This window comes from Netta rufina (assembly GCF_964035555.1).
Source record: "Netta rufina genome assembly, chromosome: 3".
In the NCBI taxonomy this organism is placed as follows: domain Eukaryota; kingdom Metazoa; phylum Chordata; class Aves; order Anseriformes; family Anatidae; genus Netta; species Netta rufina.
Genome location: NC_140125.1, coordinates 11,903,825 through 11,917,919, shown reverse-complemented (window position 1 = coordinate 11,917,919; position 14,095 = coordinate 11,903,825). Strand labels below are relative to the sequence as shown.

General features: G+C 45.8%; 1 protein-coding gene across 6 annotated transcripts in view; it reads left to right on the top strand.

Moving 5' to 3' along the window:
- Nucleotides 1-13,042, top strand: part of MEIS1 (Meis homeobox 1) — a 106,056-nt gene extending 93,014 nt beyond the window's left edge. For 3 of the 6 annotated variants that reach the window (XM_084284580.1, XM_084284579.1, XM_084284577.1), the window contains exons 10-12: nucleotides 7,634-7,692; nucleotides 8,940-9,029; nucleotides 11,470-13,042. In XM_084284580.1, the coding sequence (XP_084140706.1) occupies nucleotides 7,634-7,692; nucleotides 8,940-9,029; nucleotides 11,470-11,753 (433 nt within the window). In that variant the 3' untranslated portion in view covers nucleotides 11,754-13,042. Of the gene's footprint in view, nucleotides 1-7,633; nucleotides 7,697-8,939; nucleotides 9,030-9,286; nucleotides 9,383-11,469 lie in introns of all 6 variants that reach the window. The other 3 variants (XM_084284582.1, XM_084284581.1, XM_084284578.1) reach the window with 3 other exon arrangements.
- Nucleotides 13,043-14,095: the final 1,053 nt, after the last annotated feature.

Genomic DNA, 14,095 nt, shown 5'->3' with positions numbered 1-14,095 from the left:
CCTCCAGCCCTAAGGCCGTACCCGGGATACATTGGGGTGAACGGGGAGGAAAGGTGGCTGGATGAAACTCCCAGCTGATGGATGAGAACCTTAGGCCTTGAAGGAGGTCCCGCTGTGTTTAGACCCCTTGTGTGGCAGGAGCAAGCCCGGAGATCATGTGGGCACCTCTCGCAAACATAACAGTGGCTTAAATAAGGGATGCTGTTGAATCAGCAGAGGAAAGGGAAATTGCAGAGGGAGAGGAGTGTTTGCAAAGCAATGGCAAGTTGTTTGCTGTCGGTTCTGGCCTGTTCCCAGGGAAATCCCTGCTGCCGAGTAGGACCCTGGCTGTTGGTTTGCAGCGATCTGCTGCTGGTGTGCACTGCCTGTGGTGTGTGCACCAGAGTTGGCCCTGCGTTACGGAGTCCGGTCGTGCGGGCTCTCCTGAAAGTTCAGATGGAAAATTGAGGTTCAGACCACCCTCCAGTGCACTGCATGGCACTGAGATTAACCACCCTTAGAGCCTGCAGTGGAAAAGGGACCACAAATTTTCCTGTGCCTGCACAGCATCCGTCCTTGCACGGAGTGAGTGTTTTTGGGGGAAGCAAGATTTTGGCCGACAGTGTGTCGCGTACCCAGTTGCAGCGCTGTGCTGGGCCAACACTGTCCCGGGCATGAGTTAGAGCAGCCTTAGCAGTGCTCTGCTAGATGAATCCTTGCCATATTCCTTAAAGGCTAATTGTGGCACACGGAGATCAACAGAGTACAGCTGCACTGGGATTTGGGAGTAGGGAAGAGACAGGAGGTCAGCTCTGCTGGCACTTTGCCATTTAAAGATTTCCCCTTACATCATCTGGCTGCTGAGGGCGAGTTTACATCTGCTTTGCACCACGAGGGAATTGCGGTGTCAGGGAATGAGCTTTGCTGCGGGCCCCCCCAGCGCAGCCGAGGCCGGCAGCGCTGCATCTGCTGGGGCTCCGTGGCACCGGCGGGGAGAAGCATGGAAGCTGGACCCAGCTCGTCACCGGAGAGTTTCCATCTCGGCAGGGCTTTTTTTTTTGAAGGCAGAATGGCATTTGTGGACAGGAGGAGGAGAAAGAGGAGAGCAGAGCGGAAAGGCCAGCGGCAGCCCGGGCTTTGGAGCGCTTGGCTGTGATGTGGGAGGCCCTGGAGATGGGCAGAGCAGGGAGGTGCAGCTCCAGGGAGCCCTACCCCGGGCACATTGGCTCTTTACCCATCCCTAGCGAGTCCCTCCCTTGTTTTGCATTCAGAACTAACTAAAGAAATACAAATAGGCTTTAGCTCCATCCTGCTGGGGAACAGGAACAATTTTGCAAGACAGGAAGAGCGTTTCCTGCCCAGCTTTCTTCTAGAAAGACTGATCCAGCAGCCGCCAGCCCTATGTGGAGATGGGGTTAGGGGAACGTTTGGGCCGAGGGGAGAGCAGGGCCAGGAGCTCAAGGATGTGCTTTGATGGAAAGCCATTAGCCATCCCTTTTACATGGGGAGCACGAGCCACCGCTGGGCTCACTGCTGCCCTGAGGTGGTCACCAGAGCTGCATGGTGCCCCACAGGGCTGGTGGCAGGGCACCCTCGCCTTGTGGCTCCCCGGAGCCCAACCTGCTTGTCTGGAGGCAGGATGTGTCCCACGGTGGTTTGAGAAGAAACCGGGGTGTGCAGCAGGAGGGGAAGGGATTTTAAAGGGTTTGGAGGAGATCAAGCACAGGATGCAGCCAAGGGCAGAGCTGGCACATTGGGCTGGCTGAATGTAGGGCATAGCCAGCCCTCGTACAAGAAGCACATACCTGATCCCATCTCCCTGCTTTCTATTTTTGCACTTGATATGCTCGGTACATTAGCAGGGCTGGCTTGCGAGAGATTCAATAGCACTCTCCTGCTTTAAAGCAACTTTTCTGAATGCACAACATGAATACATCGGTGGGGTCACATAGTAATGCTTGAAGTCAGAAGCTATTTTTAAAACTAAATTGCAGAACCACACGTGGCTTTCATTAGTGCTTTACATCAAATTTGTCAGCTAATTAGTGGTTTTTCATCACTCGTTTTGCATAGTATTTTATTTGTTCGCTCTTCAATATTGTCTTGCGACACCCCCAGCCCTATATGCAGGCGCTGGGGCTGGTGCTGCCAGCAGAGGAGGGAGGAAGAGGAGAGCTTTCAGGAGACCTTCCTGCTCCTCCTGATGGATAGACCCGCTGCCTTTGGAGTCAACTCCACTATTACGTCTCTGGAGTGGGTGGTTAGCAGCCCATGTACTCTCTTCCCTCCCTACCTCCATTTAGTGTTGTAAATGATGTATTGCAGTCCTGAACTGTCTTCATTTCAGAGGAGGAGGAGGAGGAGAAACCAAGAAAAGTTGCCAAACATGACTTCATAAGGTCTGACTTTAAATTGAACAAAGTTTCTTGAGTGTCTTGGATTCTTTTTTTTTTTTTTCTTAACAAATAAAGGGAGTACAGAGAGCATGGATTGCTAATGACTGGTAGTTATGGGTCATTAAGCTCACTAACTGACTTCAGGATCAAAACTTTCTAATAACGGCAGTAAGCACTCTTAACATTTATTTCTCATTTTAGGAATGAGGAGATGTGATTACCATTCAAAAGTCTGCAGTTATTTTTTCTGTTCATAATTACAGAGGGAGCTTTTTATTTTTAAGGCTGTTTTTAAACATTTGAAAGTATTCTGTGAAATCATTTCTGTTTTTTTTTTTTTTTTTTTTTTTTTGGTATTTTTTTTCCTTTAACTGATTACTTAAAAAATCTCTGGAAAACAAATACCCAAGAAAAAAAAAAAAAAAAGAAAATACATTAAAGTAAGGAATAATGCAGTTACTGAAGTGTAATAATCCCAGTTTATAGCACACTTCCATTTAAATTGTTTTTATTAGAGATAAACCTGTTAAGCATTGAGGAATTAAGTGCTGAATAGAGAAAGTTGTTTCATTGGGGTATAAATGAAGGATCCCGGTATGTAAAAAAGACCATGGCTGGTTTTACAAGTGAATTATTTGTGAATTTGAAGGTCTTCGGTTCTTTCGGCATCTCTTATAAAAATGTTGATTTGCTTGTTGTTAAGAGGGATGCTGTTTTTTTCAGAGGGATGAGACGTTTTAGTAATGGTGTTTGTAGGTATTATGGGCTTTCCCAAAGTCTTTAAACCTGGTTTGTTAGAAGGAGCTCGAAGACAAAATGAGGCAGAGGGATTTGGGGGAACTTGTTGGCATTGTTGCTGATCCACAGACTCCTGGCTTGCAGTCGCACCCAGTGTGTTGGGACAATATTGACAAGGAGCAGCCTGCAATTCCAGGTATCAGAAGTCAGTCCTGGTGTGAAGCTGTCCTCATCCTTCAGGGCTGGGGGAAAGGAAAATACAGCATAGCACTGAGTCTCAGCATCGGCTTTCAGACAGTTCGCGCTGGGAAATTTAATTCAAACACTGCAAATTGGAAGCCCCCACAATCACTATGTCAATTCCTGAGCAAGAGTAACTTTGGAAACTCATGACAGCGAAGGAAGGCCTTGTTTTATTCACTAAACAGAACTGAAATACAAGGGGAAGGGAGAAAGAACAGATCTATGCAGAAAATGTCACCGGGGCTGTAACCTGAGCCCTGCGAGCTGCGCCTTTCGGAGGGTTTTGTGACCCTACGAAAATACCCGCTCTCTGGCTGCTATTATTGTAGGCAATTTCCAAATAAAATAGTCTTTTGTCATCACCAGCCATGCCGCCCCTCGCTGAGAAGAAACAAAACTTGTGCGTCGCGACGAGGGCGGCCAAGCTGAAGGTCAGAGTGCAGCGGCGGATCGCGGCATCGCGGGTCCGGGGCTGGCTCTCACCCGTGGGACCAGTGACAGAGACTGCCGGTGACCTCTGGGGACAGACCCAGGGCACGAGAGCTAAGAGAAAACATCCTAGAAAAGTGCAAACGGCACAAAAGAGGGTTTCCTGCATCTTCACTTGGGGGTTAGGCAGGTGGAAGAGCTCCTTCTTGCTCGCTTGTCGGGACGCAGTGGAAGGCATGATCTCACATTCCCAAAAGGGCAAGGAAAAGTTAACTTTAAAAATAATAATAAATACCATCATCTTTAAACTTCTGTGTTTGCCCAACTGTTCAAAGGGTTCCTCCATGTCAGATCCTCCCCCTTGCAAAAAAAGAAAAAAACAAAACAAAACAAAACACAAAGCAAGCCAAAGCATAAGAGCAAGTTGGGAGTATGTGGTTTTGCAGAGTTCTCTGGGAGATGGGTACAAGTTGTCGTTCTCTTTGTGCCACTATTGATTCTGCTCTTTGGGGAGAAAATAAACAAAAACCAACAAGCACTCCCACATCAGAGTGCATAGAGCAGTGGCGTGGGGGAAGCACACCCTTCGTGCAGCCTTTGAGCCTGTGTGAATCTTTACTCACCCGAATAAGATTGTGCTGGGGTTTTAATCGTGACCTTAAATTTTATGCTTAGTTATATTTTGAGAAGACTGCATATGAGTAGCTCTTAATATGTGAATACCTTTTTTAGGTCTTGATTCCTCTGAACTTTTAAAAATTAGAGTGACTCAGGGTATCTTTCCCTTAAGATAGGTGAATGTGAACGTAGAGGAAAAGGGGCAGTGAGAGTTTTCCTCTTAGCTTTTCTGTTCCGCTGTTTTTGCTGATGTTACATCAACACAGCACTTTGGAAATTCAAAGAGCAATCAAAACGACCCTTCTAACAAAGAAAGCAACAGAGAGTACGAAGAAATTATCCCCATGCCCGTGGATTTCTGCAGCCACAGCTAACTCACAGTTTTGCTTGCAAAGAGTTCTCGGATGTGATTTATAAACGTAATGGCCCTGCGTTGTGTTGTCTCAAGGCAAGACACATTAATAGTTTTAATCTGATGGCTTCTTATGAATTCCAGGTTTGGGATGCAGGAAGAAACTTGAAAGTGAATACTTTTTTTTTTTTTTTTTAATGCATAGTAGTTTGGAGTCTACTATAATGCAAAGTAAAGCGTTCTGTTACAAAGGCAGGGAGGATGGGACAGAAGGTTAAAGGGCATCCTGGAAACAAACAGCTGGACCAGTTTATTTAAACAGATACAAGGATGGGGAGCTGACCTCGGTTTGACTTCTAGTGGGAGGAGCAAGAATGTCATTTTATTACTTTGCCCAGAAGGAAAATGTTCTTGTGTCTGAATTCACCCTGAAGACATCCAAACACGGGGCTGGTTTGCAGATCAGCTACTTATAAAAAATACTTATAGGAATGCGTAGGAAGAAGCTAACTATTAAGTACCTGTGTGTAAAATGTTCTTAAAGCAGACGTCCTAAGTGATAATATGGGGCAAACAGGTGAAAAGAGGTTTTACTGCAGCCACATCTTTGGATGATTATTGGCAAATTCCAGCTGCATGGTTTATTGGAAGGAGAACCTCATTCTTCCCGAAAGCACTTGGAGGGGAAGGTTGTGATGTTTGTGTGGCTGCTCAGGGTTTCTTTTGGGTTTGGGGGAAAGCTCTTGGCAAATGAAGGTTTCAGTGAGCAGCCCCAAACCCACCCCAGTAAGAGGGCCAGGGAACGGGGCATTCGGGGGAAAGAGCGAGCACAGCGAGTGCCTGCCAGGCGTGCAAAAAGAAATGGCTGGGGTACCAGGGTTTTGTGTTGTTGTTTTACTTGGGAGAGTTACTGTGAAAATTGCTTTCTGCAAATGCAGATTACAGATATTAAACAATTTTCTAATTGGTCATGGCGCTAAGGCAGCTAATGGGGGAAAAAAGCAGATTTTTTTAATTGCTTATTTCACATGGTGTTTGTGCTACACCTGTGCTTATAATGAGAAAGGAGAATTAGTCTAACCTTCTGCTCACATGATTCTAATTTTCATGGTTTGTACAAGATAATGATAAACTGATTTGCAACACCGTTCACCGAGTTGAAGGGTGTTTTTTTTGTTACTGGGAGTGTGTACAAAAATTGATACAATACTGTTGCTGACAAAACATGACCTAGTTCAGGTGTAAGGTTTCCAGCACGGCGCCTGGAATTTGTGCCTTTGTGTGGTGGAACATTTTGAGCCCGTTTGGTCGAGACAGCCTTGATTAGGGCCCAACATCTTGATTAATTTTTGCAGGAGCTTTTGCATAATGGGAAGCAGCCAGGAAGGGGAGATAGGAGGAACCCCAAATTGCCCCTGCTGGTCTTTGATGACGGCAAAACAAACAGCCCTGTGCGGTGTTTTGTGATGGTTATCCTGGCCGGTGTCAGGGAAGGGATGGGCACCGCGGTTCCTTTGGGAGCGTCCCGGTGGCTTTATCTCTGCTGTAGGAGAGCTCTTGCTAAGCCACAGCAAGGAAAGGCAACAAAACCAAGCTCCAAGTATCCCTTTGTGTACTTTAGCACTACGTTTAGCAAAGCGTAGCGTGGTTTTACCCGTGCTCACGCTTCTTCCTTTCCTAGTAAATATTGAGGAATACATGTTTTTGTTATTATTTCTCTCTTTCAAAGAATGTAAAGTCTGGTTAAGAGGCTTTGCCATAGCGTAATTAAATCTCGATGGAGATTTTTTCCAAATGGTTTTTAACTAAGCTTGCTGATTAGCAAAACCACAAGAGAAGTTCTTCTAGCACTGCTGGGACAGGTTTCCAGCCATGCTTTTGAGACTCCTGATTTCTGTGCCACCAGGACTACACACTGAGGAGACTGGGGGCACTTGTGATCTTTCCCCTCATTCTGTTTTGCTCCAATTTTTTTTTTTTTTTTTGAGTATTCCTTCCCCAAATAGGCATTACAAGACCCAGGCGAAGAGCTAAAAAAAAAACAACATAAGAAGTACAGTTGCAGAGGACTGTTTTTAAAACCGACTGTACCTTTTTTATTTCCAAAGATCTGCTTTTCATTGTTCGTGGGGAATTTTCAGTAGTCCAGTAATTACAGTTTAACAAGATGTTTGCTGTAAATGGTCAGGCCTAGCTGGAGAAAACAGGATTATAAATTCAATTACTGTAAAGCTATGACCTCGCCTTGACCCCTCCGACTTTGCATAAAGAGAGGAGGGGGGGGTAAAAACCCACCAAGAAATGGCTACAAGGAATGCAGGGCTCTGAAGTCCCCAGCAGTGTGACTTAGTGGTGATAAAACTCCAGACGTTCCCTCATTTGATGGTGTTCTGCCATCACAGTTCATTATCTTAATAGTGGGCATTAAAAGAGAATTAGGTTTGCAAGAGGTAGGGGAAGGTTTTGATAAAAAAAAAAAAAAAAAAAAAAAAGTGGAAAAAGGAGGAGGACATAAGACAGAAATGTCACTAATTAGGGGGAGGTAGCAGATGCCCTTATGAGCATCCCTCTGTCGCCACCCGGTTTTTGTGCTCCGCTCTGAATCGCAAAGAGTGTTGCTGGTATTGTTTCCTGAAAACTCCACTAATTCCCCCGTGAAAAGATGAAATGGAAGTGTCCGACTGTGGTAAAAGCAGGCAAACATAAATCAGCTTGGAAACCCCAAGCCTGTACTCTCGGAAGGTCACCAGGGGTTGCGGGGTTGGCTGTGTCTGAAGCTGCGCGCAGCCCAGTTGCGAGCCCCGCGTTGGGGCGCGGGCTCGGGGACGGCTGGAAGTCGCCCCCTCCGTAACCGTTTGCTTCCCTCTTTTTGTTGCAGGTTTATTAATGCTAGAAGAAGAATAGTTCAGCCCATGATAGACCAGTCCAATCGAGCAGGCAAGTCCCCAGTAGTAACCGTATTCGAGTCACGCAGGCAAAAACCATCCTCGAGCCATTCACCGGGAGGTCCATTACCTGGTAAATAAATGAGAAATGAATGCTGGGAGTGATTGACAATTAAAATAAAACCAGCTTTGTCTCATTGCAAAGCTGATAGTTTTAACACGATGAAAATATTTTGGGAAAAATGAAATGAAATTCAAAGAAGAAACTCCCAATTATCCGCTCCACGACCGGACTTTCTGAGCACATTCGGAATTAATGTTGTTCTTATTTTTTTTGCATTTGTTTTGAGTTTTCCTCCCCAGCTCTTGCTGCTCCTGTGACCACTCCCTGGTGCATGGCTTGGTGTGGAATTGCTGTAAACTTTATTACCTGTCAAAAGGGCAAAGGGGTCAGAATCGCTTGTGGGACTCAGTAAAGTTCAAAGACATTCAATGAGGTAGAGCTTTATGTGCTTTAATAACCCAAGGCAGCTCACTTCTGAAGGCAGCTTTTAATGTACAGTTAAAACCTACGGTTCAGGTAGTGGGACTCGGGTACGGTCCTTTTGTCTCTCGTCTCTTCCTTTCAGTATCTGCCTTTTGGGATCCCAGAGTGATTGGGTTTTCCTTTGGGGGGATTTATTTTTTAACCCAAAGTTTTGATATGCCAGTCCTGCCTGGGATCTTGGCTTGCAGCTCCGTGTGGGTATTTGCCATTACCCGGGGTCCGTTTGGTGTTCTCAGCCTCCCTGCCCAGCTATCCGCGTCCGTCGCTGTCAAAGACGCCTTTGGGCGACGTGCTCTCTCCGAGCACATTTGATTATTTTGCCATTAGAGGTAAATCTCTGGCACGGACGTGTTCAGGTCCTGCTCTTGTAAAAGCGCACGGGCGTAATTTAACACACTGGGATTTCAGTGTGACTATTCTGGCCATAAAATCCGGCTCCTATGCAGGTCTTGGCATTGACGTCAGCAGCGGCAGCAGCTGGAGCGGGGGCTCATCGCGTCCCAATATTTCTGATGGCCAACTTCATTTATTTCCAAACTCACGGGAGGAAATTAAGCCCAAACTGCACGAGCTTGTTAGTGCAGCCGCCTGATTTGAACCGTAGATGGTTTTTTCCTCCATTCTGAGTCCCCACTGGCAGTCATCCTTGGGGTCCTTAGGCATGGGGCAAGGACTATGTGCGGCCGCGAGGCAACATGAACCCTGTTGAGCGTTGTTAAAAAAAAAACACAAAACCCTCTGCGCTTTTCCAGTAAGTCAAGGCACACCCTACAACCCCGACGGGCAGCCGATGGGAGGCTTCGTGATGGACGGCCAGCAGCACATGGGCATCCGAGCGCCAGGTAAGCCCCGGGGTAGTGTTGGGCATGGATGGGCGACCGCCGCCATCCTCCGCCCTCGTCTCAGCTGCCTCCTCGCCTCGCCTCGCCTCGCCTGTCTTCTGCTCGCCTTCAGCACCGTCGAGGGAGAGCGGGGAGCTTCTCCCTCGCAATTGCTCCTCGCCCCTGCGGAAGGCTGCGGTGTGGAAAGGGGGCTTTCGGCACTATCTGTTGACTTTGCTCATTCTCTGGCATCTTCTCGGATTTTTATCTCCCTCTAGGACCTATGAGTGGAATGGGCATGAATATGGGCATGGAGGGGCAGTGGCACTACATGTAACCTTCACCTAGGTACCCAATGGCAAAGCCAGGGGGAAGTAAGTACAAATGGGGTCTTTGTTCTCACTTTGTTCCAGGGATATTTTTTTTTCTTCGTGCATTTCCCAACGTTCTCCCTGCCCATAGCTTCATGCTTGTTCATTCCTCTCCGTCCCGCGCCTGGGCTCCTTCGGTTCCTTTTCCCTTCCCTCTGGCTCAAGCCAAGCTTGCCGGGCCGCGCAGCCCCTGCGTGTGCTGTCCGCGGGTGCCGCGGCGCGATGCTATTATACAGCACTGACCACATGACGAAACGAGCAGCAGCCGGGAGGTGGGGGAGCCCGTCGCCAAGGCAACAGACTGATTTGCAAAATGTAAGCAGTCTGCAGCAGTGCAGGGAGAGGAAAGAGCATGTCCCCAAAGTGTCATAAATCTGTCTAACCGCAGTTGATGCATGAGTTACATTTCTACGCTAACCTGCGAGACACCAAAAAGCCAAACAGAGACTTCTTTTAGGTAAAATAAACAGCAGCTTCACTTAGGGCGAGTTACGTTTTGGAAGGCGATCAACGAAACTTTGATTTTTTTTCAAGTTTATTTCTCTTTGTCTGTCCATCATAATGGGATTACGTGTGGCAAAGGAAAAAGAGAGAATACAAAATAGAGGTGTGCACAGCAGGCTATGGAGCTTAGCCCAGGCTAATTGACTATATCCAAATTAAGTATGCCATCACTTGCAGTGTGACAAATGGATTTGACTTATTCAGTATACAAAAATAGAGATCATTAATGCAATCTTCAGTGGCAGGCCTCGTGAAGAAAGCCTAGAAAAACTGTCCCAGATTTTTTTTTTTTTTTTGGCTCTTGTCTTTTTATAGGGGAAAAGACATACACATTTTTGTGTTTGTTTTTTTTTTTTTTTTTAAAGTAAAGCAGTTTGAAACACCGAGGCACCAATACCATGTTTAAATGATGCACAATTCTGTTTCTCTTGCTTTGTTTCTGGAGTTAAAAGCAGTTATTTGGGCATCTTTGTCGTGCCTCTGCTTATATTAAGGGAGCGTTTGAAGTTACCAAGGCCAAGTGTGTTTCGGAGTTGTCTTCTCTGGGCACGAGTCAAAAATAAGTTTCAACAATTAGCTGTGAAAACATTCCACCGAGCTTGGGAATGCAACAGCCTTATTACCTCATCATGGAAATTTCTAGCTTAGTTAATTTAAATATTGTTTCTTAGTTTCTGGGTCAATTAAATTTAAATGATGTATTTTATGCTTCGTGACCAATTAAATTAATAGGTTATTACAAAAAATATTATCATCTTTTTTGATTAAAGAGCTGTGAGTACAGTATATTTTATAAGCAATTTTCATTAGTTCAAAAATGTTCCTTTAGGCTAGATTAAGCAGCTATTCATTGCTAGAGCCTTGAGACCTGATTCCAAGGTGTTCAGAGCATTCACGGCGCACTATTACTTAGAACTAAAGCCAATTGAACCTACTTAGCAATAGCGTATGCCTTTCACCCTTGATGATTATGGAGCTTATAGCTCTCCGAAACAATACACCTGTCAGTTCCCATCAGCTATAGCAATCCAAGCAGAAGGCAGAGGCCCACGGAAAGCAGGAGGTTTTATTGTTTTAGGTCCAATTTTTCTTATTGTTCTCCCAACCACTGAAAGGTTGACTGAGTTGCGCGTCTGATTTTTTCAGACAGAAGTGATCGCAGGGAAAGAATTAATTGATAACTGCCATTGATTTTCTTTTTCCACGTGTTTAAAAATACAGGTTTGATTTAACAATCGTCCTTAGTAATCCTATCAATTTCAGCTTCATATGAGGCCTTTGTTCAGCAACGTATGCGCTCGCTGTACGGCCCGTCTCTCACTGGCGAGAACTCTTGGGACAGATTCGGAGTAGCGGGGCTCGAGCGCCAAGCAGATAGCTGCTGATAAGGGCTCCCCCTTGCCAGGCCAGGGCTGCTGCCACTTAGTGCCACCGCCCCGGGTGACATCAGCCATCAGCAGGCCGGCTCTGCCCCCAGCACGATTTCGGATGGGAAGCATCTCCGTGGCACGTGGAGCACAAAGCGCCCACCGCCCCACGCGGAAGCCGTCCCCCCGCCACTCACCCCCGCCTCTTTCTCTCCGCAGGGCTGCAAAGTATGCCAGGGGATTATGTGTCTCGGGGTAGTCCAATGGGTATGAACATGGGACAGCCAAGCTATACCCCGCCCCAGATGCCCCCCCATCCTGCTCAGCTGCGTCATGGCCCCCCCATGCATACCTACATTCCTGGACACCCTCACCACCCAGCGATGATGATGCATGGAGGACCACCCCACCCTGGAATGCCCATGTCAGCATCAAGCCCCACAATGCTTCATACCGGCGAGCCGGCAGTGAGTGGACAAGTGATGGACATTCATGCTCAGTAGCTTAAGGGAATCCGCGTTGTCTGCAGCGGCGGTAGATTTCAAACATTGTCTTTCTGCAATGACTATGGAGTTCCGTTCTTGGCGTCGACTTTGGACCAAGGGACGTTCCTATTCTTCACAGGGACCCTGACAAGCAGGAAAACACCAACTGAAGTCAACTTCTGGGGACAAGCTAAATACCTATATAAGACATTAAGAGAACAAAGAGTGAAATATTGTAAAATGCTATTATACTGTTATCCATATTACGTTGTTTCTTATAGATTTTTTAAAAAAAATGTGAAATTTTTCCACACTATGTGTGTTGTTTCCATAGCTCTTCACTTCCTCCAGAAGCCTCCTTACATTGAAAAGAAGCCTTACACTTATCCTGCAAATGACAGAAAGGGCTTATTTGCAGGATTTTTAGAGCATTAAAATAACTATGTCAGGCAGAAGAATCTTTCTTCTATCCTAGGATTTCAGCCATGCACACTCTCTCTCTCTCCTCTCCTCCTCCTCCTCTCTCTCTCCCCCTTTCTCTCCCTTTCTCTCTGTCTCTCTCTCTCTCCCTTTCTCTCAGTCTCTCTCTCTTTCTAGCCTGGGGCGTGAATTTGCATGTCTAATTCATTTACTCACCATATTTGAATTGGCCTGAACAGATGTAAATCGGGAAGGATGGGAAAAACTGCAGTCATCAACAATGATTAATCAGCTGTTGCAGGCAGTGTCTTAAGGAGACTGGTAGGAGGAAGCATGGAAACGGAAAGGCAGTGTATTTGAAGCCTAATTGTCACATCAGAGCATCATTGTCCCCATGCAGCAACCACCACCTTGTACATCACTTCCTGTTTTATGCAGCTCGAAACATGGACTGAAGATTTATTTTTAATATGTTGACTTTCTTTCTGGGCAAAACATCAGTCGTGTGCATTTTTCCATAGTCCCATCATGGAGCATTTATGTATACATTGTAAATAAATTTTGTGCAAAAAGGACTGGAAAAATGATCTGTATTATTGCAATTTTTTGTAAAAGTAGCAGTTTGGTATGAGTTGGCATGCATACAGATTTACTAAGTGGGATAAGCTAATTATACTTTTGTTGTGGTTAAACAAATGCTTGTTGATAGCCTTTTTCTATCAAGAAACCAAGGAGCTAATTATTATTAATAATAATCATTGCACACTGAGTCTTAGAGTTTCTGATTGAAACAGTTTGGATTGTATAATAACTCAAAGCCCAGTTGTAGTAGTTTGAGTGCAGTAATGAAATCTGAATCTAAAATAAAAACAAATTATTTTTTGTCATGGTGACTCCACTGCTTGCAAAATTTGTTTCCTGCCCCACTTCAGTATTTGTAGCGATTCCCTCCCAAATTGTGAGCCAGGCAGCTACAAAACTCATCTAGCTCCAGAGATGTACCTATAATTTGCTATTTAAATATCAGCTTCATATTTAAATAATGTAAAAGCTACGCTGCGTAAGGACACTCTGAACTTGCACTGTAAATTGTCAGGATGGTAACTGTTGCCTGTTAATAAATGTAATGCCGTAGGGCATTAGCTCTCCGCAGCATATTGGGCAGAAATTTGTAAATAGTATTACCCCCCTCCAAATAATAATAATAATAATAATTTGCAGTTCTAACATGCAGTTTTAAATACTCCAGCCATCATTCCATCTCTGAGCGTACTGAGGAAGGAGGAAAACAAAACTTTGGAGCCCTTGGCCAGGCAGTGCCTGTTTGTGAGCGAGCGCAGTGCTGTCACCAGGGGCTGGGGGCTGCTGGCCCCCGCTTCCACCCAGCCTGCAGCCAGCAGGGTGGTGGGGCTGCCCGAGCCCGGCTTTCCTTCAAAATAGGGTCATAGCTCCTAAAAATGAAATAAAAAAAAAAAAAAATCAATTAAAATTGAATTCCTGCAGGTAGGAACAAAATATATAAATACTGTAATAAAGGCAAAATCCTGCACCCAGGTGGGGCTGGGGGCACCCAAGGGGCAGTGCCCGGCCCGGGGGGGTCCCCAGCAGGCCGGGGGGGGCAGGCAGGGAAGCCCCCAAAGTGGGGTCCTTTCCCCCCGCAGCTCGCACCTCTTCCCCCTCTTTAAAGATAAAAAAAAAAAAAAAAAAAAAAAAAAACTCTCAGTTTTCTTCCGCCCCCCCTTTTTTTCTTTTAAAGGGCCGATAGGAGGCTGCACATCTCAGCTCCCGCTTTGGGAGCCGGGCGTAATGACACTTTTCTGCCAAAAAGTGAATGAACGGGGCTTGCTTTTTGCCTTTTTTTTTTCTTCTTTTTTTTTTTTTTTTTTTTTCTGTTTTTGTTTTGTTTTGTTTTTTTAATGTTTCTTGAAAGACAAAAACAA